This window comes from Apteryx mantelli, chromosome 25 (genome assembly GCF_036417845.1).
Source record: "Apteryx mantelli isolate bAptMan1 chromosome 25, bAptMan1.hap1, whole genome shotgun sequence".
In the NCBI taxonomy this organism is placed as follows: Eukaryota; Metazoa; Chordata; class Aves; order Apterygiformes; family Apterygidae; genus Apteryx; species Apteryx mantelli.
In genome coordinates, this window is record NC_090002.1 from 10,951,960 (window position 1) to 10,975,376 (window position 23,417).

Genomic DNA, 23,417 nt, shown 5'->3' on the forward strand with positions numbered 1-23,417 from the left:
TTTACGGCCATTTACAGGCCACGGCGCCGAGGGCACACGGGCCCGGGGGACACGGGGCAGGGGGAACGCGGCTGCGGGGGGACGGGGGGCCGGGGGGACACGGGCCCTGGGGGCACACGGGTGCTGAGGGGCCCCGCCCCGCCGGGCGCGGAGCCCAAGGCCCGGCTCGGAGGCGAGGCCTGGGCTGGCTCCATGGAAACGCGCCGGAGGCGGCGGCTCGGCCGGCACCGGGCCGCGCCCGCGGCCCCACCGCCCCCGCCCGCTGCGGCCCCGCCCGCGCCGGAAGTGACGCGCCAATCACAGCGCCCCACTCCCTCCGCGGCCGCCGCGAACAAAAGGGATTCGCAGCCCCCGCCCCACCCTCCGCGTCCCGCCCCCGCCGCCTGATTGGCCGCTCAATCCGCCGCCGCCGCCGCCGGCCGGCCCGCGCCCTGGCCCCGCCCCCGCGCGCGGCGGATTGGGCGGCGGGCGCGGCCGGCGGCGGCGCTGATTGGCGGCCGCGCCGTCCTTCAAAAGGCGGGCGCCAAGGGGCGGGCTCGGCTGGATGGGCGCGGAGCGGCGCGGAGCGGCGCGGGGCGGCGGCGGCGGCGGCGCCAGGTCGGTGGCGGCGGCGGCGGTGGCGGCGGGGCCGGTCGGGGGGCGGCGGCGGGGGCGGCCTGTCCGCGGCGGGGCCGGCGCCCTGTCCGTGTTCGTGTCCGTGTCCTCGGCGCGGCCGGGCCCGGCGCCGCCCCCTCGGGCGGGCCGCGGCAGGTGCGCGGGGCCCGCGGCGGCCGGCGGGGCCGGGCCGGGGGTTGCGGAGCCGCCGGCGGGCCGCTTTGGGGCGAAACTCGAGGCTTTCGGGGCTGCCGCGCCGTCCCGGGGTGAGCGCTGGGCGCCGCCGCTTTCGGGGCTCCCCGGGCCCCTCCCTGCCCCAAACGCCGCCGGTTTGGGCTCATTTTCGCCGCCTGTTGCCCCCCCGGGGCGCCTCGGGGCCCGGCAGCACCGCGCGAGCGGGCGGTGTCGCGCCGCTGCCGTTCAGCGGCTTTGGCCACGCTTTGGGTGCGAATTTTAGACGCTCACTTCGTCTCAGGTAACGCTTTAGTAAATACCTGAATGAGGAGAATTTGGGGAGTTTCCTTCCTTCTTGCTTGTGGTTCCAAGGTGCGCAGATGGGGGATTTAAATGCTGCTCGTCAACCTAAAATCTCCACGGTTTTGATACAGCGCCAGGTAGTGTTGTGAATACACAATTACAAAGTGTGTTTCAGGTTTTTATTGTATGAACGTGTTATGTGTAATTATTTTGGCAGTTTGCTTGAGCATCACACAGGATGCGTGCAGCAGGCTTTTAAACTTGAGAGGTTTTCAAACTTCATTGATTAGGTTCTCACAGGGATAAGGTCCCATGAAGGTATCGCCTGGAAGATATCGCTTCCTCTTCAGGGAGAAAAGAAACGAAACTGGTTCGGGATTGTGGACATAAAAGCATTGCTGAAATGGCATGATGGTAGGCATGGCATACGCAAGGAAAGGCGATACCCTCTTTCAGAGGGGGGAAAAAGGCAAGTTATCCCCTAACAGAGCTTGCCTTTTTTCCCCTGAAAGAGGATATGCTCTATACAATACGTTAAAGAGGTAGATGAGATTTGGGCCAAGGGCTTGCAGATATCTTGAAGCTTGGCTGTGATGAACACTCCTGCTAGCGCCTCGAGTCGTGTGTCTAGGCTCCCCCGATTAGCGCTCGCCGTGTAGTAACCCAAACCTTCGCTGCGCCCGTGGGTCAAGTGCTCTCGTTGCGCTGGCAGCGCTGGTTGATGTGGTTTGTGTGATAGGTGCGCGATCCAAGCAGCTTGCCAGCCCTGATGGTTTCGTAGTCATCGTAAGCACGATTAGGGGCACTGAGGAACCACTGTAGCCCAGAAGCTTATCGCTTTTTTTCCTCCTGTTCTTGAAGAGGCACATGCCAAAGATAGCTTTCCCTGGTTTGTTTTCTCGCATGGTTGTACACGTGCTTAAACTGCTCTTGGTATTTATTAAATACTTGGAAATAACTTTCTGAAGTTTCATCTTTTTCATGGGCAGGTATGGGTCTGCTGAGGAGAAACTCTTTAACAGTTCATAGCACAGCTAAAAGGAAGTTTACCTTTAGGCAAGTAATAAGTAATTATCTTTGTTTATGCTCTAAACACTTGTTTATTGTCCAAAAACGGTGGTATATCTCAGACTCGGGGAAAATATTTATACCATCAGACTAAATAATGAAGTCCTTGTGGTTTGTGATCTCTGCATGATTGCCCCGGTTAGGATATTTCACTGACTGTAAGCTGGTAGTATGCTTTGGATGTTTCCAGATCTTGTTTACACTGCTGTGAAACTATATCTCTTGTTTAGAGGCTTTTAAATAATAGCCCAGTTCCCCAGCTGACAAGTGCAGATCTGCTCGGCAGAATGGGACTGTTTGCAAGGGAAGAACTGGCTAGATGAACAGGGTTGGAGTGGTATTAAAGAGAAATGGGAAGGGAGAAGGAGTAGGGACCTGATGGGAAAGAAGTCTTGGAACCTGTGATGTTTGAAGGCATGGAAGGGATTCAGATTTGGGTGGGGAAGGAGGAACTTTCAGGTATGTGGCTATTAGCTCTCTGATCTGGAGAGGCTGCTTGTTTTTTTGTTTGCTTGTTTTTAAATCTAGAATGAACAGAATTGCCTTTTTCTACATTTTTCGGTTCCCTAGTATTGAGTGGCCCTAAAAGTGAGCACTTGACGGTTACAGATTCAGTATAACATGTACAGCTCTTCCATGGCAGGAGGTTGCATGCGAGGTGACTGAGGCTGTCTCGCTCACTACCAGTGTTTTAGGGTGGGACTTGTTTGCTATGCAGCTGATTCAGGATTACAGGCATAGAAGCGTGTGAGAAATAACATGGCTTATTTCTACAGCACTGTGGAAGTACAAGTCACAATGGTAGTATTTAGAATATAGAATGAAAATGGTTACTGCACAGAATAATTGCTTTAAAATACTGAACTGCAGTAGGTAGCTGTCCCTGCTTTAAGAGTGTGCCTTTTGGTAACTAAATGAGGTGATTTAGCTGCAAGTTTCCATGTCGTCTTCATTTGAAAAAGTGCAGACTTTGTTCATGTTTAAAGTCCATGTTCCAAATTTATTGGTGTTAATGTGCTTAGATTATATACTTTGCTTTAAGATGTCAAAGAGAAAAAAATCTCCTTTTTATTTCTAGCTTATAACACTGCAAAACTAATAACTTAATGATTATCTGGCAAAAAAAAAAATGTTGCTACTTCCCAGAAATACTGATTCAGTCTTAGCTTCTGTGAATGTAGTCTGAGCAAGAACTGAGCTAGTGTTAAAATTAAGCCATGCATCTCCTGGGCAGACACTCAGATGGTCCAGGTATTTTCAATCTGTCCAGGAAAGTAAAGCAGCTCTCGAATGTAAGTACCAAATTAGGCATGGTAAATGTTAAAAGCTAAAAACAGGCCCTCTTTTCTCTTATATGTTTGTGTGTGTGTGTGTGAATATATGTATGATATATATAAACTTTATATATATTTTTATATATATATATATATATAAAAATATATATATATATAAAGAATATATAAAAACATTAGTTTGCCTCTGTTATGCTGTCTTCCTTTATCTGTAAGATGGACAAGCTGTTAATGACTCCTATGTCATAGAAAATGGGATCTTAGCTAGCAGGTTTTTAGAGGGTGACAGACCTGTCAACAGAAATATCCAAAGATGAGGGAGATAGTGTGTTCCTGGTCCTGAATAACTGTACGTAGAGGTGTACCCACTGACTTTAAGACTGTGCTGAATAGTGACCACCAATGCAGTGTCCCACTGAAATGTGATTTGAATCAGTATAGCGAGTTTTTTAAGATAGACGCTTGTGTCAACCCTTGACCAGTCTTTTTTTGAAATCCTGGCAGACGTTTATGGATTTACTGAGCAGTTTATAGTCATGCATTTTCCTCTCGAATGTAAGTTAATGGCTGTGCAGTAGAGAGCATACATGCAGTGCTGGCACATCTGTGGTGTCGTTATATTGGTTTTAAAACAACCACAATATCTCAAACAATCATGATCATTTTCTGTTAAGTTTCATTTAATGGCCCGTGCCAATGGTAAGGTTATCCAGAAAAATCAGTAAGAAACACTGCTGCTTTATGGAACTTCTAGTAAAACCCTGCATGGAGCGAGGACACGACTGTGGTGGGGGACTTCCCTGGTTAGCAGGGGGGATCAAATGGGCTTCAAATTTCTCTTGCTCTGTGAAGGCTACTTATTCTTTTCTGCAAGCAGAACTTTCTGTTCCCAGCAATTGGAAAACTGCTTTGGCATAAACAAGACAGAACATGCGTTTGTGCATAATTCTCTAGAGGCACAGTTATGCAAATTGGTTGTAAAGTAGCAGTGACTTCAGAAAAACTAGAGTTTAGTTGAATGTTTTAGATGGAGAGGTTTCTCTAGTAAAAGTTAAATTAACCCTTTATCTTTTACTGGTAAAGTGGAGTTAAGTATCACTGAGTAGCTTGTTCATCCAGTAGTATTTTGATATTAATAGCAGCAAAAGATGGATGTGAATTGGACTAAGGAAAGGCATATTTGATTGTTGTCTTGCAGGGCACAAGACTCTCCTAATGGGGTATGTTTCCATCAGAGGCTTGGACTTCATAAAAATTGATGAAATTGTTGCCTTTGTTAATAAAATAATGTAATACAGAGGCTCATCACTAGCTGATGTTAAGTGTATCAACAAAATAAGATACAGAAATTTAACAAGCTTTCTGTATGCAAATTTCAAATGATGGGTCTTCCTTCTGATGTGGATGGTAAAATTACATTTCACAAATAATGGTGATATTGAATCAGTCTGAAAGAATAGTAATTAAATGTGTGGGTTTTTGTGGCATTGATTTTTTTGTAGAATGGTTTGGGCCTGTTCCATAAGTAATGCATAATGGCATTCCTAAAAAGTATTTTGTAGTGCTGAAATGTTAACTTTACCATTACATTTGTGGAAGATGGCCCAGTTTAGACTGCATTAATCATTGTTCCTCAGTAGCGATTTTAAAACTTGAACATGTATGCCTGAACTGAGCACAAGATTAAGTTCAGTGTGGTGTTTGCAGCTGTGTGATCCAGATGTGTAATCCAAAGTAGTATGGCTTTTAAATATCCATATTTTTTCCTCTCCTGTTAACTTTGGCTACTTCTCGGTGAATATCGTAGTGTCATTTTAGCCCTTACTTTCTGCCTGCACCATCTGGGTATACATATGTTCATGACCCCTTGGGAAAAGGTGGAAAACGAATCTTCTGCAGCTTGTCTTGGAGTTTAAAGAGAACATGTTTGCATGGTGTGTTCTGCCCTTCCCCTCAGGACAAGCTGTAGTATGGGCAAACAGGAAGCTAAAGTTAAACAGAGATTATATGCTGTAACTTAGTATATTGATTTTGATATACAGATAAATACTCAGTAAACAATTTCCTATTTTTCAGATTTTCAGGATGAATCTGGAAAAACTCAGCAAACCAGAACTACTGACGCTGTTTAGCATTCTTGAGGGAGAATTAGAAGCAAGAGATCTTGTCATAGAAGCCTTAAAGGTATGTTGTCATTTTTGTTTCTATCATGGTAATTAGAACAGTAGTACTATATGTTCTGCAAAATACTTGCATCCAATATAAAGTTCAGAAGCAAAGATTTATTAGTGTCAGAATTCCATCTTAATATCAGCGGTGTTAGATAATGAATGCTGTATATCACTTTACATCTTGGAATTCCTTATTGAAAGCTGGTTTCAAGAAAGAGCATTTCAATGTTTAGATGCAGCCTTATGTGTGTGCCTTCATCCTTTCTGATGAAGGGCTGAGGATTTATGTTACCATGAGAAATGAAAAGGGTCTATCAGACTTGCTTTGGTTTGTGTTCTTCTTTAGTAAGAAGGCTTTTTTAAAGCAGAACATTTTCTCAGCAGGAAGGATCAGATTAATCTTTTGTTGAGAATAATGTTACACTTTAAAAAGAGCATCCATGGCTTTATATCCTACGAAGCCAATATAAGCTGGCACCGTTGCTGAGGGAAGCAGACCTGCGTGCCCTGCTACTTATTTTTTCCTTTTACTGGCACAAGCATCAATGTAACTTGCAATGAACTAGACTTGTAACTGACACCGGCTAAAACTAGCCCAGCAAAGAAGTCGGTTTCAACCCATGTCAGGTCCCCAGTGCAGCTGACATTGTGGTCGTGTGAATGCTTGTGATGGGACATGCTGGGGTGGCGTGGGAGCAAGCGGGACCACTTCTCGCAGGATAGCCCACGCTGCATGGAACTGCGGCCCACGCAGCGTTAGCGTACGTGAGTTAGAAACCCTGCGCTGGATGTGCGCGGGTCAGGTCTGCGGGCTTCCAGAGGGCTCCGTGCTGGTGCTCCTCTTGTTCAGGCAGTATGGACCACGGGACTGTATGGGCTCTGGTCAGTTAGGGGTGTCACTGCTGAGTCTAGAAAATATTTTCAAAGTAGGCAGGCTGCCTAGCTGACACTCTGCCTCAGTGAGGTGGAATTCTATTCACCCTAAAGAAATTGAAAAGCATCCCTTTTGTTTAGTAATTTTCTTGTTATTTGTTTTTTGTATTTGGTGATCGAAGACCTGATGTCTCTCTGGCCACGTGTTGCTGGCCAGAAGCAATAGCGTCTACGTGCAGGTTTTGTTTCTGTTTGGCTAGATTGTATTTCATCCTTCAAGGTTCAGGACTTTCTTTCTTGTTGCAATTAACCTCTGGGAGACTACCACAGTGCTTGGTAGTAGCTGAGGGAATGGCACTTGTCAGCTCTTTAAACTTCGTGTTGTGTTTTTAAGTACATTCTCTGCGACTTGCACAGGCTTCCAGCTTGTTTTTGAGTGCTGAAGAAGCTAAATTTGCTCTGTAAAATCACTTGTGCGTTGGTCTCGCCTATCTGAGATTGCGCCTTTGTTTATACCCTGACAGCAGCAATTATGTGACTACAGTGATGATGTCAGATCCAAAATGGGCTTCGCTTTGTCACTCCATCCAGAGCTGTTCCTCTGGGTGTGCATTAAAATGGATCTGTCTCATGCACCTTCTGAAGGGGATAATCGTTCCTGTTCTGTCATGCTGCATTTAATGAAGTGAAGGTGTTCTTATGAGAATTATTAAGGTATTTTGCAGATATTCATCCACTAGTAATTTGGTATACTGCTTCTAGGGCTTATAGTTTGGAATACACAAATCCTGTTCTAGGCTGAGCTAATATTCTAGTTGTTGGTCTACTTTTTTAATAGCTGATTTCAGTATGTTAAAGCAATACTGTATTTTTTCCCCTGCTTTGAGTCTTGAGAATGGGGGTGCGGTTTTGTATGTACCTTTCCATTTTCAGCCTTGTTCGTTCTGTCTTGCATTGTAGATTTAATTAGTTCTGACCTAACTTTCTTGTTTGATCTCTCTTCTGATGGTTGAAAACAAAAAGCTGGAGGCTCTGCAAAGATCTGACCTGCTTTAAAATGATAGTAAAATATCCATGCTACCTTAACATCAGTATATATGTCACTTGAAATAGTGCACAAAGAGCTTAATTTTTTAGTGCGTGTATGGACTCTACCTTCAAGTTCAGATATGAGGCCATCATGGAGATGAAAGCCTCAGGAATATTCTTTATCCATTCAGTAACTTTGAACTTAAACTGGAGTGATATAAAGGATGGGAGAGGTGGATTTTTGAAGAAATGAGTTGTGACAGTGTTCAGTGTTGAAGGCTTCTTCCAGAAGACCTGTGACTGCTCATAATGTTTAGGCTTTCAGGTGTTTCAAAACAGGACTGGCAGCTTGCAGGTCTGAGAGCTGTGGTGGCTTAGTCGTGCTTCAGACATGTCTGTGGCTTGATCCCAAATGAGAACCGAAGAGGAGGGGAACCTCCTCTGAAACGGGACATCTGTGTGCTTATTGTGATCTCTTCTTTTTTGCTTTTGAGCAATCTTTTTGTTGTTACCTTCTAAGTGGTGTACTAAAAAACTTGGCTCTTCTTTTTAGACTCTACTTTTAGAGTAGGCTTGCAAATTTCTTGTCTATCTTGGGATCAATCTTATTTTGATAACATATTTTGATGACATAGAAATAAAAGTATAGTTTTGATATTGCAATCCAAAATACATATAATAGAGTACAGAGACTGGAGAAGAATGCAGCTCCAGAATGCAGATTTTTAATGCATACCTTTGAATAATGAAGTGCTATTATCTTTTCAGTTGAAATTTAACCTATAGTTCCCTCTGGCATGAAGAATGTAATACAGTTCAAATACCCTTTTAACATAACTTGTCAAGTACACATAGCTGAGAAGAAATTAAATGAAACTGTAATCTGTGCTGGGTAATTATCTGGTATGAAATGCAAAGCTAATCAAAGGTTGGTGCTTTTTTATACTTCTGTAAAGGATACACTAATGTCTCCTTTTAAGAATACAAGGAAAACTGGGTGTAGTAGGAAAATGGCAGTAAAAGCTTCAAATTAGAATTGGTTCTGGCTGCGTACAGCCTTGCTTCCAGATCACTGCCCTGTAGGAAGCCCAGTCGGCTTGAACCTGTAGCAAATGGTGAAATATTGTAGATGTCCCAGCTGTGTTCCGTTATTCATGTCTAAAAGCTAGGTTTAACGTTGCAGCTCAAGTCTGGCTTTGGGCTGGCAGTGCAGTATTGCCCTTTTGAACATTGCATATGTTAAAGAAAAAAACTCATGTAACCACTTACTATATAGTACCTGGACAGAGTTTCGGTGGCAGAAAATTCTTTGCCTTGCTTTGTCTGTCTATTTAGAATCCACAAGAAGCGAAATTCTGGTCCCATTGTGCTTTTCCTTTTGTTTACTAATAGTAACTGCAGTAACCATTTTAAAATGCTTCACCCACTGAACTATTTTTAGTTAAAGGAAAACCCACCTCAGAGTAATCTGTTTACTCCTGTTTGGATAAATACAAAATTGCTGCTGTGAAGGAAAAGTCCTCCAAGACTGAATTAAAGATTGAACCTGAGAGGAGTTAGGTTTGTACATGTTGGATAAATCAAACTAAGCTCTGCTGAGAGGAGTCAAAGCATCGAGGGCTGATAAAAGCATTTGTGTCTTTCACGCACAGCTAAACCATCTCACTTGGGGTCTTGCAGCTGTTTTTCTTGATTGTTCGGGGCAGTACATTCTGCCTCTGCAATCAGATTTCTTTTGAGGCCTGATAGTCTTATATTAAGTGCGTATGTATGTAGGAAAGAGGCAGTGGGCAAGCGGAAGTTCTTTAGAATATGGCATAATCTTTAAAGTAATGGCAGTATTTTTCTACAGCAGTTGCATGAGGCAAATATATGTCCATGGTTAAAAATCAGGGGTTGTTGTTTTTTTTTTTTTAAACCTACTGTCTGATTGTCCAATAAAGTAAGAAAAGTGCATTTCCTCTCGTGGACTAATTTGCTTCTAATTAAGATTTAAATGCTTCTGAAACCTCTGAATTTTTGAGGCACATCCTGTGCTGTATTGTTATAGGCAGGAACAAGGATCAGCACAGAAAAAATGTGCCTTCGTTTGAGAACTTGTAACTTAACTTCAGTACAGTCTTCAGTCGTTGATATTCCTGCCTGCTTAAAAAATCTGGCATTTAGTAGAGAGAATCCATGCATGCAGATGACAAATCCTAAAATAGTTCCCTTCTCCCTCATGATATTAGGCCACTTGTTTGCTGGCACCGGCCCTGTTTCTCACTGTGTCAAAACCAAGGCTGTGACGCTGGCTTTTCAGGGACCGCTTGCTTAGTTTGCTCCGTTACCATCCTCCCCCTCTCCGCCTCCCCTTCCCAAATCCTCACGCTTTCTGCCGTGGGTTGTCTCCCTGCACCGCTTCTGGAGGTGGGATCCCTCCGCTCCTGTACGAGGAGAGGAGGGGTGGTTCGCTGGGCTGATTTAGGTAGCCCTGCCTCGGTTTATAAAGAGGAATATGCTGGGTCGCCTCAGATCAATACTTCTACCTTATTGCGACTTGTCCGGGCTGCCCGCCTCCGTTGCGGTTCTTCCGATGCCGTAATTTCTCTTGTATTGTTTTTAATTGAGCGATAGGTGTTCGTCACTGTCTCTTCCTCCTGCGCTCTTGCCATGGACCTGGTCCTGACGGGTGAAGTCCATTTCAAATTGCAATGTTACTTCAATTCCAACTGGAGATACTAGAGTAAAGGACTAAGTGAACACATTTACTGTGTTTAAAATACTTTTTCCAGTGCTTCAGTTTTTTCCTCTTTATTTTAACCTTGATACCTTTTTGAAAAAAAATTTTTGCTTGAAAATAGCTTCCTGTGCACTACACAAATCTCAGTGTTCCCCTCAGAACATACCTTAAATCTCATTTCTTATTGTGCTCCTTTTCCTGTAGTTATAATCACATTTAAATCATCCCGAAACCAGATGCTGTCAGAGTTACGTAAGTAACACTAGGGGCTAGATTGTCAGCCCTTGCTGCCGTGTAGAAAGGGTTGCATGTGTGAACTACAAATTAGTCCTCTGAATTGCACACCATGGCTGAAAACAACTCGGTATTTAAATAAATCTCTGTTGGTATATTAGAGCACTTTGTTCCCTTCCCCCCATTTTTTATCAGAATTCCCCATACACTAGAAATAGTTCTGTTTACGTTTAGAAAACAGGAAACAACTTTGTCTTATTTCTTTAGCAGTAAGGTTTTAGGCAATTTACACTGCAGTAGAAACTGGCTATTTTGCATTGATGACTGAGAGCTGGGCATTCATTGCTTTACTTCTGAATTCAGTAAGCCACTCTATAAAGCAGCATTAATGCATTGCAAAGCTAAGTGTTCATTTTTGTCAGTAGGCTTGGAGATTAATTTACGGTGCAGTTCCAAAAACAAAAAAAATCTACCTCTTGTTTAAATAAAAAAAACTTCAGTAATATAAAACCTTACTACAGATGCTAGTAAATCTTTCACAGATGGGGCTTTTTGCATAGCTTATAAAGCAGCTTAGGTCTAGCAGGGCTCCAGTGTGTGTTCCCCTTCTGGAATGCAGTTTTTCTTTTGGAGGGGGGGGGAACTTATTTGCTTTTGCTTTTGTCCTCCGATATTTTTAGATCCTCCGGTCCCTCCCAATACCTAGATAGGCTCTGAACAAGGAAGAGAAGTGCGGGAACGGCTCCAGGTTTGCATTGCCGCCCGGGTACCTTTGGGTGCCGCGCTGCCGGGTGATCGAAGGGCAGTCTGCGCGCTGTGCCGCTCCCAGGGCTGGGCTCTGCTTGCACGCCGCAGCCCCGCGCTCCCTGGGACCCCGGCAAAAGCTTCTCGGGAAAAAATGCCCTTTTGTGCTGCTTGCTGTTTGTTAAGAGCATTTCTTAACCTTTTCAAAGTTGGTAACAGGTATTACATGGGCAAGTCTGGGTGGCTCTTGTTTACCTGGCTTGTTCACTTGATGTAGTATTTGTAACAAATACAGTATTTGCTTTAATTTCTGCTCTGCAGGTTTTGCTAGGGGTTGCTTCAGATCTGGAGCTGAAGCTAATGCAAGAGTCAATCGCGCTCCAGCCTTTGGACATCTACTTCCATGCGAAGCGGGTGGTCCCACCCCCAGTTGCCTCCTGTGTCGGTGATTTCTGTGGCCTCAGCTTGTCTTTATTTCCAATATCTGTCTCTGGGGGAAGAAGCTAATAAGGAAGTTCAAGGCAGCTAGAATCTATTTAAAGATTATACCATTCTCTGCAGTCTAAAGGAGGAACTTCTGTACAAATTACTGCTGGAGAACTGTTACCCAAGTAACTGCACTGTTTCTGTTGTGCCCAGTGTGAAAACCTAAACTCAAAACTTACAGGCGAGAGTAATATCCCACTTTGTATCCAAAAAGTACTTAAAATGAGTGCTGGAAATTCCCACTATTTGATGTTCCAGTAAAACAAGTTGTAAAGATTATTGAAGGCAGAGAGAAAATACTGTCTCATAAACAAGCTTTCAATAAAAGGAAATCTTTTTTTTTTTTTTTTTTAAAGTAGATTATGGGAAATGCTCAGCCCAAAACAGTCTAGAATTCCCCAGGGAAAACAGCAGCTTTTTCCTAACAGAGTGAATCCTTTGCGTGTCTGCACAGGAAACATCTTTTCAGTTGTTTCAGATATTGCTTCTGCTCCATAAAATCAGAATTATCCTTTTTCAGAACAGACTAGCAGAGGTCAATTACCCTAATTTGAACTAAAAGCCAGCCAATTTAGAGCATTACCCCCGCTGCATATGCCTAAATCTTCTGATCATTGGTTTTAAAAGTAGTTAACATGCCTTGCTGCTCCCCCCCCCCTTTTTTTCAAGAGCAGCCCCAATTTAAATATTATCTCTTTTCCTTTTGGGGGAGGGCAATATAATAGTCCTAAAAATTCTCTTCTGTCACCAAGCCGCTTCTGTTTTGGAAGTTGAGCAGAAACAGTATTTAGGAACGAATTCCGGTTCAGACTGGACAAATTCACAGCTGTTGGAGGTGCTATGTGTACATGATCCTGGCGGTGGTGGTTGTGCTGCAGAGTCGCCCCGGAGCTGCCCCCTGCGTATGGGGACAGTGCCCTGCGCAGGTCACGTACCATGGTTTAATTTCAGGGGAACGGGGCTGATTCTTGCAGTGAAGGACCGGGCTGTTCAGCGAAACCGGTAGCGCACAGGTGTTGCGGGCAGCAGGCGGGAAATCTGGATCCCACATTTCCAAGTGCACAGTAGCCCAAATGCCAAAGCAGTGGATTTGTTTTTGTAAACGAGCTGTGGTCTGTCCAGGATGATCTGTTTAAGACTTGCTGTAGTCTAGACGACTTTTAATTAAATGTTTATGCTCTGCTGGCTACTAAAGGAGAATAGCTGGACTTCGGAAAGCTATTAATGTTATGATAGTCTCATCTGTTTGTCATGCTAGGTCAGGAAAATACTTAATTGCTCAAAGTAGCAAGGAAGAACTTCTTGTTCTTTCTCGGACAGGAAATAAACCACCCCCAACTAAATTCGACACAACCTAGAGCAAACGCTGACGAGAAGCAGAGGCAAAACATGTCTTTGGTCACACTTTCAGTACTCCCGAAAATCCGAGGGTATTTGTAATGTGAGTGACCTTAACTGATAAAGTTTAATTCCAATTTCTTAAGCTCTTTACTAGAAAGAAGTGACCCAGAAGTAGACTTTTTTGGATGTCCTCATGCTTGCTTACACTGTTAGAAGCACTGATACCGGTCTGGAGAGAGTTTCCGTCCTTTCGTGGTTGCAGAGTAACCACTACAGAGGTGGGCTCTAGTTAAAAGGGAAAAACAGCTCATCTGTGAAAGCAGTTAAGCCAGCTGGATGAATTTTCAAATTTGTATTTAAAGACTTTCCAGTGCTTGAGTCACTTGCAAGTTCCCTACACATCTGTAGGAAGGTTTAGTCATTTTTATAATGCTTCAGAATAAATGAAGATTCCCCACCCCTCCATTTATTAAAAAAAATTAGGCCTGTGGTTTTTCCTGTGATTCATTAAACCTCGGATGGCTCATTATCCAAGACGGCCCTCCCATTTCCAGGGCTGATCTTTTCCTTCCTCTTCCTTTTTTTATGTAAAGCTTGAACAGTATCTTAAGCTCTGATCAAACATACTTGGAATCAAGTAACGTCCACTTTTCTTTGGAAGATAGAGAAACAGGAAGCAGGATCTGGAATCACTGCTTTTGTGTGATGTTTCTCTTTGTTTACTGCAAGTGTTAAAATACAGCCACAAACTAGCATTATAGGACAAATGTCTCTAAATGTTTTTGATTTTTGGAAGATGTATGGGGAAAAAAAGGTGCTTTTCTTGTTGTTGTTGCTTAGTAATTTATAAAATTCTCCTATTGGGAGTAGAGTTTGCCTTTGATTATGTTTTTTCACGCTAATTACATGGTTGCAGCTTAGAATATAGTTGAGACCAGAAATTCTCCTGAGCTACTGAGTAAAGCAATACTTTATTGGTGGTTATATCAATCCTCTGACCTGTAAGGCTCAATTATTTTTTTCAACATCCCTTTAGTAAAGCTGAACTACGTGAAGCAGTTAGATGCTGAAGAGAACTGGAGTAGCAGATTTTTCAGAGCTACATATAGAATGAGGTGTTCAAATTGCATTTATATCTCAACTTCACAAATTATCTGTAAAATAACTTTTAAAAAGTTAACTTTCTTTGCCAGAGCAATTTGCTTTTCTGTTTCAGTGAATCTGTATCAACTGGTGTGTGGGGTGGTGTTTAGAGAATCACTGTCCCTCTTGTGTACTGGAGGGAAATGTTTACATTTTCAGCGCAGTTTACTGGAACACCAAAAAATAATCATTCCGATAAATACTGGCTTCTAAGCTGTCTTTTAATTTTAGTCAGACTCTCTCTTTCCTATCTAAAAAATATCCTTAGGAAAGGCATTCGTGCTGGTTAACGCTCAGTAGTTTGCCATTCTTAGCTGAAAGGCTTTCTGAAAAAGCGCAGCTAGGCTGACGTTTCCCTCTGCGGAGCAGACAGCTTGTTTTTCCTGCCCCCCGACAGCTAAATGCCATTTTGCAGGATCAACAGAGCCCAGGCTTTGTGGGACTTGTGCGAAGAACTCTTTATTAATTCTGAAAAAGCTACTGTGTTTAATTTGGTATGGCTTACTTTCTGTTTATGTTCATAAGGATGCCCAGATGTGTGCACAGCATACATATAAAGCTAAGACGCACATGATAACATACAGAGAGCATTTGTTTGGGCCAGGCTCTCAAAGCAAAAACATCATGCTTGCTTGCTGTCAAAGTGCAGCTAATATCATCATTTTTCTCTGTAGATCCCACAGTACTTTGCTGGGGTATGGTTGAAATTAAACCACTCTAAAGGTAATAGCATGTTAGGGAAAGAGAATCTGGTTAAAGATACTGGGGCTAACTCCTGCCTTTCGCAGAGGAAAATGTTGTAGGTAACTCACGCAGAGGAGCGATAGCTTTCTTTAATGCCTTGCTAAAAATGTAACTATGAAGAAGAAAACAATCATCTACGTGCTTTAGAAAATTGTAGTCACAAGTTCTCTTGTAAGGACTGATTACCATGACTATAGTGAATCAAGAAGAGTCAAACTTAAATCCTGGATTTCAAAAGTATCCTTTCTTGGCATAGACAGCCCCATCAGCAAGCACCATCAGAACTGTGCTTTTAATAACCCATGCTGGAATGCTCCATCTGGATGGGGAAGCACCCTGGCTCAGATTTTTCAGAAGTGCATAGCGCTTAGGCTATAATTGTTTCAGTTGAAATTAATGATTAAATTTCTTGGAGCTAAGTTAGATCAACTCCGAGGGCTCTTGAGAATCTCAGGTCTGTTTTATTCTTGTCTTCTGTTGAATGTATATTTGTTCTCATATGGATTCTTATCATGGTGGTAAAAATGTAGATAATTTAATATCTATTATAAAGTTCTGTTTTGCCTATCTTTTTTAGAACTTCACAGTAGCCTTTCTAAGAGATGAAAAGCAATAGGATAAGATTACAGTATCCTAACAAACAGATTTCCGACTAGAATGGCTGATTCTAAATGTTTTAGGACTTGCAGCACAGTATGTGTAGGTTTCTGTAGTTCTTGCATGTCATTGAAAGAAGGGTAGTCATTCCTATCTTGTTTCTTGAGAGGCTTCACTGTGTTTAGTCTGGTTTAGAATATTAAGGATTTTGTTAACAAGTTACAGATTTGTAGGCTGTTGTGAGAGTGAAATGCTTTAATTGCTCAACATGAAATTCTTTGATGGTGACATAGCTGAGAAAACCACACAACTGCTCTTCCACTGGAACATCAGTAAATTATTAAATCTTTCAGTGAGCAAGAACTGATATTTATCTTCTTTCCTTTTGCAAATCTGTGGAACATAACTCATGGACTAGATAATAAGTAGCTGTGGCGTGAAGAGGTTCATCAGCTAACTCTGTTGTGGAAATGCTTGAGCCTTGAAACCTGTTGGTGTGGACTTGGCTGAAACATTCTTCTGTACCAGGCAGCAGCTGTGACAAGTACTTATGGTTATGCATAGGTAGTTAGTTGCCCTGCACTTAAGAGCTCAGAGAAGCATGCTTGGTTTGGTGGGTTTTGTTTTGTTTTAGCAAAACTTTCTATTCTCTTTTATACTTTGTTTGAGGCCGCTTGATTAAAAGACTTTTCATTTGGAGAGCCATTGAGAAATTAATCAAGGCATGTGCTTATAAACCCACACACACTTGTTTTGGACTCTCTGTGAATGATATCTATCTGCTTGTGTTCTGATTATGGAAATGCAAGTGCTTTTTGCAAAATTTCTCAAGACTCCAGGTATCTTATTCATTTGGAGAGCAGGTGGCTTCTGGGAATGGTTGTGAAGCAGTGGGGTCTTCCAGTTTTGCAGTGCTGATTCAGGTCTTCAGCCAGCAAGATCTGGGTTCACTTTAATGTTTCTGATACTAAAATTGTTTTTTTCGTTAGTGGGGGGGACCATCAATTTCTGCCCATTTTAGATCTATTAATGAGGGCTTTTTATTGGCTTGGAGTCTAGTTGAAACTTTCTTTATATGCTAAAATTCTGATAGTCAGTTTAGAAATCCCTTCTGAGGACAGAAGGATTATTATGCTCTGATTTACACTTTTCACTTTTCATAGTCTAACTTATTTGAACAGAGTCTGTGCCACCAGAGGACTAACATATGCACCTAGTATGTGAAAAACATGGTGTTTGTCCCCTTTTATTGGCCTCATCAGAAATGGCAAAGTCCAGATGGGCCTTGGAGGTTGCACTATTCCTCTTGTGGGTACAGAAGGTAGGCAGACCACTTAACCAGTTACTGCCTGTCTTATGGATTAGTATCTTCTTCCTCTCTGTTAATCAGGTACCTTTAATGTTACACGCTTGTCTTTTCCTGTCTTAATACTCTTAGGTAAGTCTGATTCATATTCTGTTAATTTCTTTAGCTCTAAGTGGAAAAGCTGGGGAAGAGGGATACTTCTCTTAACTGCAAATGACTTTATTCAGCTAGTTTGCTGTTTTTAGTATATTGGAATACACATTTGTTTGTATATCTCAGGCCCAGCATAGAGATACATTCATTGAAGAACGCTATGGCAAGTACAATATCAGCGATCCGCTAATGGCTTTGCAGAGAGATTTTGAGACCCTGAAAGAAGGAAATCATGGTGAAAAGCAACCTGTCTGCTCCAATCCCTTATCTATTTTGAAAGTGGTGATGAAACACTGCAAGAACATGCAGGAAAGAATGTTATCCCAACTAGCTGCTGCAGAAAGCAGACACAGAAAGGTAGGTTGTTCTACTAAGCTGTGCAGAATAACATAGTTGCATTTTGATAAACTTCAACAAAAATGCTTAAATGCCGTGAGTTTGTTTAAAAGGGTTTTGCACCTTTGTTTAAGCTTCTTATCACTCAATATGGGTGATATACCTACTGTTTCCTTCTGAGAAAATGTTCTTGAAGGTATTTAAGCAATGTTTGGAAGCTTAAATTGTAGAAAGACTGAGGAGCCGCTAGATTCATGGTGAGCATGTTTTGGGAGAGCCTATAATTCTGGTAATGAGATACTGCAGGGTCTCTTGGGAAGTTCATGTTCTGGCTTTTTTGTTGAGTTAATAGAATCTCAGTCATTCATGTAATTCAATGTTAAATCTGAAGGAGCTCCTTAACTGTGTCCTTATGGCAAGCAGTTTCATTTCAAGAGCTCATCTTCTTCTTAAGTGGAAGAACAAATTAAGGTTCTTTAAAATAAACTTTGCACTGCAGTCCTCAAATCTCCTGTAAGACACTGGGGAGGGGGGAGTCTGTATGCAAATTACCATCAAAACGGTAGCTAAGAACATCTCGTTATAATTGTTAATGCCCTGTGTCACTGTGATGTGTGTTCTGAGGTAGTGTGTCTGCTCCTGCTTTTTTATTTATATATACCTATATATATATAAATGGTCCTGCCAGGAAATTCTGGTAAGGGCACTGTATAACCAACAACAGATACTATGAATCCTGTAAGGACCTGCTTCCTCATAAGCTTCTCAAGGCTGTTCTGCAGTCTGGAGAAAAACATGCAATTTGGCTACTTAGTACTAAAATGAAGATGCACACAGTGCGTTTTCTAACCTTTTTCACAAACTGGCTCAACTATACAAGTTAGCGACTCAGTGCAATTTGTCCAAAAGCCTCTTTTATATGATTTTGAGTTGAACTTGATGTCTGAGGTTACCATGTCTAATTTGGGCTGTGTGAGAAGGTGGTGATTTCCTCGTGTTACAAATCTGTAGGCGTGCCTTTGCATTAAAGTAACTGAAGTTTGTTTGGAAGGTGATATTGGACCTTGAGGAAGAAAGACAGCGGCACGCCCAGGACACAGCGGAGGGGGACGATGTCACCTACATGCTGGAGAAGGAGAGGGAGCGGCTCACCCAGCAGGTGTGCTTTGGTAGCTGGTAATTACCCAGCCCATGGAAACTCAGGGCTCCTGGCTGCTCAGGCTGGATGGTGAACTCAGTACTGATGTGTAATTGCACCTTTATGTTGAAAGAGTATTGGGGCCCTCACTCCTCTAAGGCTTTTCTAGTTTTAACATTTAGATGTGAAAAATGACCTTAATTTTCCTGCTTGTGTAGCTGAACAGTGCTAAAAGCTATTAATAGATGATTAAATGCTTTGAAAACTTATTTCAGGCTGAAAGCTGAAACATGCTCAAGAATTGCACTGTGCTTACAAGTGGTAGAGCTCTCTGGTACAGAAAAGTCAGGATAAGACATGAAAGATCTCCTGTGTGTTTTATTCAGAGACAATAATAAAAAGCTAAGCTGCTGTTTTCTGTTATTCAAGCACTATAGATCTTCATAACATACATAACACATCAGCATTTTAAAGTCTAAATACCTTTAAAAGGCAGACCGACAAGTAAATGAGGTGGAAGTAAGCTTTTCTTCAGATAGCCTCTTTAATCAGTGCATGGCAAATTGGGCCTAAATTATGCTAAAGGCCAATTGAATTTCATACATGCTAACTACTAGTTAGTAATAATTCTTAATACATGCTGATGGATTGAGTCACTTGTCGTACAAGGCTGTCTTACAGATACCTTGGGCAAGAACCTCTTCCTTGTGTTAGGCATTGCCATCTTTTACTAGGGAATTTCTCCAAGATATTTAGTAACACCTTCCATTTTGGGAGTGTTATACTTCATTTACTTTCAGGAGGCTTTGTTGGTTCCCTTAGAGTCCTTTTTTGTTCTTATCTTCCAGTTGGAGTTTGAAAAATCCCAAGTGAAAAAGTTTGAAAAAGAACAGAAGAAGCTGTCAAGCCAGCTGGAAGAGGAGAGGGCACGCCACAAGCAACTGTCCTCCATGCTTGTAGTGGAGTGCAAGAAAGCCACTGCCAAAGCAGCTGAAGAGGGGCAGAAGACAGCAGAATTGAGCTTGAAATTGGAAAAAGAGAAGAGTAAGGTGAGTAAACTGGAGGAGGAGTTGGCATCCAAGAGGAAGCGGGGCTTACAGATGGAAGCACAAGTAGAAAAGCAGCTCTCAGAGTTTGACATTGAAAGAGAACAGCTGAAAGCCAAGCTGAACAGAGAAGAAAATCGTACAAAAGCCCTGAAAGAAGAGGTGGAATGTTTGAAGAAATCCCTGAAAGAGCTGGAGGCTTCTTGCCAGGAGCACAGTCCTGCTGAGCCTGTGCAGCCAAGGCCCTCGATGTCCAGAGGTGTCGTAACTGACAGTGCTACAGTGAAGTCTGTGTCTTGCCAGACAGAGTGTCTGCAGGCAGACAGAGCAGATCCTGCCAGCACAAGCAAAGCCATGCATACCACATTTCCTAGCCCTACTACACCTACTCATTCCTATGCAAAATCCAATGGTCATTGTGATACCGACATGCAAATGGGAAGTGAAATACAGCAGACAAATATAGCAGAGAACCAAGTTCAAAAGGAGAAGTCTGCTGGTGCAGCCCCAGAAAGTGCAGTTGAGAATGGAAGTTCTCCTGTAAGAACGGAGTCACCAGTCCATCTGATGTCCCAGCTCCCTTCCAGTGGGGTCTCTCTGTCTCCCAGCAGCACAGCTGCATCCTCTCTAACACCTTCTCCCTGCTCCTCGCCAGTTCTGACTAAACGCTTAGTGGGAGCTTCAGCCACCAGCCCTGGTTACCAGTCGTCCTACCAGGTGGGGATCAATCAACGTTTCCATGCAGCTCGGCACAAGTTTCAATCTCAGGCTGAACAGGACCATCAGTCAAGTGGTCTGCAGAGCCCACCATCAAGGGATTTGTCTCCTACTCTAGCAGATAACTCTGCTGCCAAGCAGCTAGCCCGAAATACAGTCACTCAGGTCCTTTCCAGATTTACCAGCCAGCAGGGACCTATTAAACCAGTCTCCCCTAATAGCTCACCTTTCGGCACAGACTATCGAAATCTGGCAAATGCTGCGAGCCCCAAAAATGAATCTGGTCATTCTCCAAGCGCAGGCAAGGTTTCTAGTCCACTAAGCCCATTGTCTCCTGGAATTAAATCGCCAACCATTCCCAGAGCGGAAAGAGGGAATCCACCACCCATTCCTCCGAAGAAACCTGGCCTTGCTCAGTCACCTGCTGCTCCTACTCCAGTAACCAAAACCGCTTCTCAGGCATCTTCTCTAGGTGCCCCCATGGACGTGGCAAGTAGCTGCTCTAACAATACTGTAGTGTCAAATGGTAAAGACATTGAGATACTCCTGCCAACTAGCAGCTAGTCTCCAGAAAATGTGAATGTGACATTCCATGGCTTAGCATCCTAGAGCTAAGACACTGTTTTTCCACTCCATGTTATTTATTTCCATAGAAGCAGAATCTGTCTGTATAAAGCATTTAGTATATTTTTCTTTTTCAAATAGGTAGGAAAATATTTTTGTTTATGAAGAAACCTTAACTACAGCTATACAGTAGCCTCAAGTGTCTCATGGCAGCAGTCAAACCATCAGAGATGACAGGAACCATAATCATGTGCTGGGACCTAACTATCAAACTATAATGGGACTGAAATGCTACTTTTAAATTATGCAGAAAAAAACTCATGCAGACTTTTTACTCCAGATGAACATTTTATTAAAAGTGCCTGAACTAAGCCTGCAATATGAATGTGATTTTCTGAAAAAGGCAAGGAGGGGAACCATCTAGCTGCAGAAATGAATTCTTCTGTGAGTCATGAATGTTTAAACCAACACTGTTTTTAATTCTTTCCATTTGTTGAAATGAGTTAGCAAATATGCTACAAGTAAGTTCTGTAAGGTGACCACCAGACTGACAGAGTCAGCCACATTTTGCCCTTTAGGACATAGGTCCTAGGTATTTTAGGAGGTGCACATAAGTTTCTTGGGGTAAAATTTAGCCTTAGTACAATCCTGATTACTTTTCTCTCAGTATTCATTATCCACGTAGTGTTTTGCTTTCCTGTAACACGTGTTCTGTGGAAATGCCTGTGTGCTTTAAATGGCTAAATTCTAGTTTCTGGTGAGTCACCTTTAATTTCAAATTATTCAAGCATTCTACTGTTGTGTTTAGAACTTCTGAGAAAGGGATCTTGCTATTACTTGATAATGATCTTGCTATTACTTGAAAAGAAAAATCATTAGTCCATATGGTACAGGTTTCTTGCAACAGTAAAATGGGATCTTCTACTATAAAAGAAAGCAATAATTTTTTTGCTCACTTGTATCAATTGTCAGACTGACCTGGATTTTACTGACTAGCTAGCTATAGAATCTTGCCAGCTTTCACTGGATGCAAATATGCAACCAAATCATTGCTGTCATATGTAATTGGTTACATATGTAGGTAATTTTACACACATACATATTAAATACACAATGCAGATATAAATCTTAAGGTATTCTTGAGGGTCTCCCTAACATGAAGATAAGGTGGAAATTTATTAAGATTGGGGGAAAAAAACTGGTTACTTAGGGGTAAGGAGTTGCTGAAGTCTGTGGCAATCTGTATGAAAACTTATTTTTCTAAATGGGCCCAACAGAAGGGAGAAGCAACAGATTCCAGTGCAGAAATGTCCATCTGAGGCAAGAAGTGTAGTCCTCACTGCAGATGTCTTGCATACGCTGCCTGCCATTTGGTGGCACAGTGCAGTTTGGTTTTCTGAGTGATTGTGGTGAGAAATAAAAGACAAACACAATACAGATCAGTGGTGCAGAGGTTGAGAGCATAACCCTGAGCTGGTTATCCCAGGTATTGTATGTGAACTGATCCTAAACTTAGAAGCTAGACTTGCTGCTCAGTGTCATGCTATGTTTAGCATTTCTTGCTACAGCAGTGTAAGGTTTACATAGAGCGTAGCTACCCACTGTCAGAGATGCTTTTTCCTTTGTCATTTTTTCAAAATTTATTAGACGAAATACATCCTACTTTATTGTAGGAAAGATCCCTGCAGCAACTGGGAGGATGCACTACTGTACATGACCTAAGCTTTGAGTCTTATTTTGTAGGACATCAGAGCTCTTGTGCTGCTTTGAAGTGGCTGTTGTCTGAAGTGACCCTGCTCTTCTCCCACACTGACATGGCGGGTATTTAGATTACAGCAAGAAAGGTTTTTGCAAACCTTTCAGTAGCCTTTTGCATTGTGGTTTTATGTGCCGCTGTTCCTAATCCATTGGAATAGGCTATGTACTAACAATAGGAAGGTAGTACCACCCTGGAGATAAATGGGTAGTGACTCTTTGGGAAGCACTTTTTTTTAATTTTGAAGTGTCCACAGCAGATGATTTTTTTTTTTCTCTTGAGGAGAGTAATTCTAAAAATTGAGGGGCAGATGGATTTTTGCCCAAGTATCACTTCCAATTCAAAAGTGAGGCTTTTGTATACACTGCTTTAACATCTTTCTTTGCTTTTACATTAATCTAAATGGTATTATCCCCTTTCTTTATCGATAGCTCTATAGAGAGATACTATAATGAAGTTTATTAGGAAATGCACTGAATACTGTTTCTTCTAAAATATAATATGGGAAGGGGGTATGCAAAAGAATGTATTTTTGCTAGTAGCCTATCTTCTGAGAGAAACTAAGCACAAATATTAAAATGAATCCGACTAATTCAGTAAGACGCATAGAGTTAGTATTTAACTTTTGCTGTAGATTCTGTGTGGAAGCAACTAAATATTTCTTCTATAATTCACATCTGTTACAAGCAAAAATCGTTGCAGAATTTGTCACTGGCTAATGGAGTATAATGAAGTGCAAAATGTATACACTAGTATTAATTCATTAACACTTGTAAATTTGTAAAGCCAAATGTACTGAGCTGAAGACTTTAATCATTTTTATAGCTGATGGCATTAACCATGTTAAACATTCATATTATCAATAAAGGATTTTATTTTTAAGGTG

The 23,417-nt window shown here is 42.3% G+C and overlaps 1 protein-coding gene across 1 annotated transcript; it reads left to right on the forward strand.

Moving 5' to 3' along the window:
• Nucleotides 1-555: 555 nt before the first annotated feature.
• CTTNBP2NL (CTTNBP2 N-terminal like) lies at nt 556-23,417 on the forward strand. The gene is made up of 5 exons (XM_067310718.1): nt 556-597; nt 5,508-5,615; nt 17,101-17,331; nt 18,362-18,469; nt 19,297-23,417. The coding sequence occupies exons 2-5, from the start codon at nt 5,517-5,519 to the stop codon at nt 20,773-20,775; spliced, it is 1,917 nt and encodes a 638-aa protein (XP_067166819.1). The 5' UTR covers nt 556-597; nt 5,508-5,516; the 3' UTR covers nt 20,776-23,417.

What these genes read in the sequence shown, in the direction of transcription:
- CTTNBP2NL (XM_067310718.1), top strand. Translation starts at nt 5,517, where the DNA reads ATGAATCTGGAAAAACTCAGCAAACCAGAACTACTGACGCTGTTTAGC. An exon ending in TTGTCATAGAAGCCTTAAAG is followed by an intron (nt 5,616 to 17,100) that starts GTATGTTGTCAT and finishes TGTATATCTCAG; the next exon opens with GCCCAGCATAGAGATACATT. An exon ending in CAGAAAGCAGACACAGAAAG is followed by an intron (nt 17,332 to 18,361) that starts GTAGGTTGTTCT and finishes TTTGTTTGGAAG; the next exon opens with GTGATATTGGACCTTGAGGA.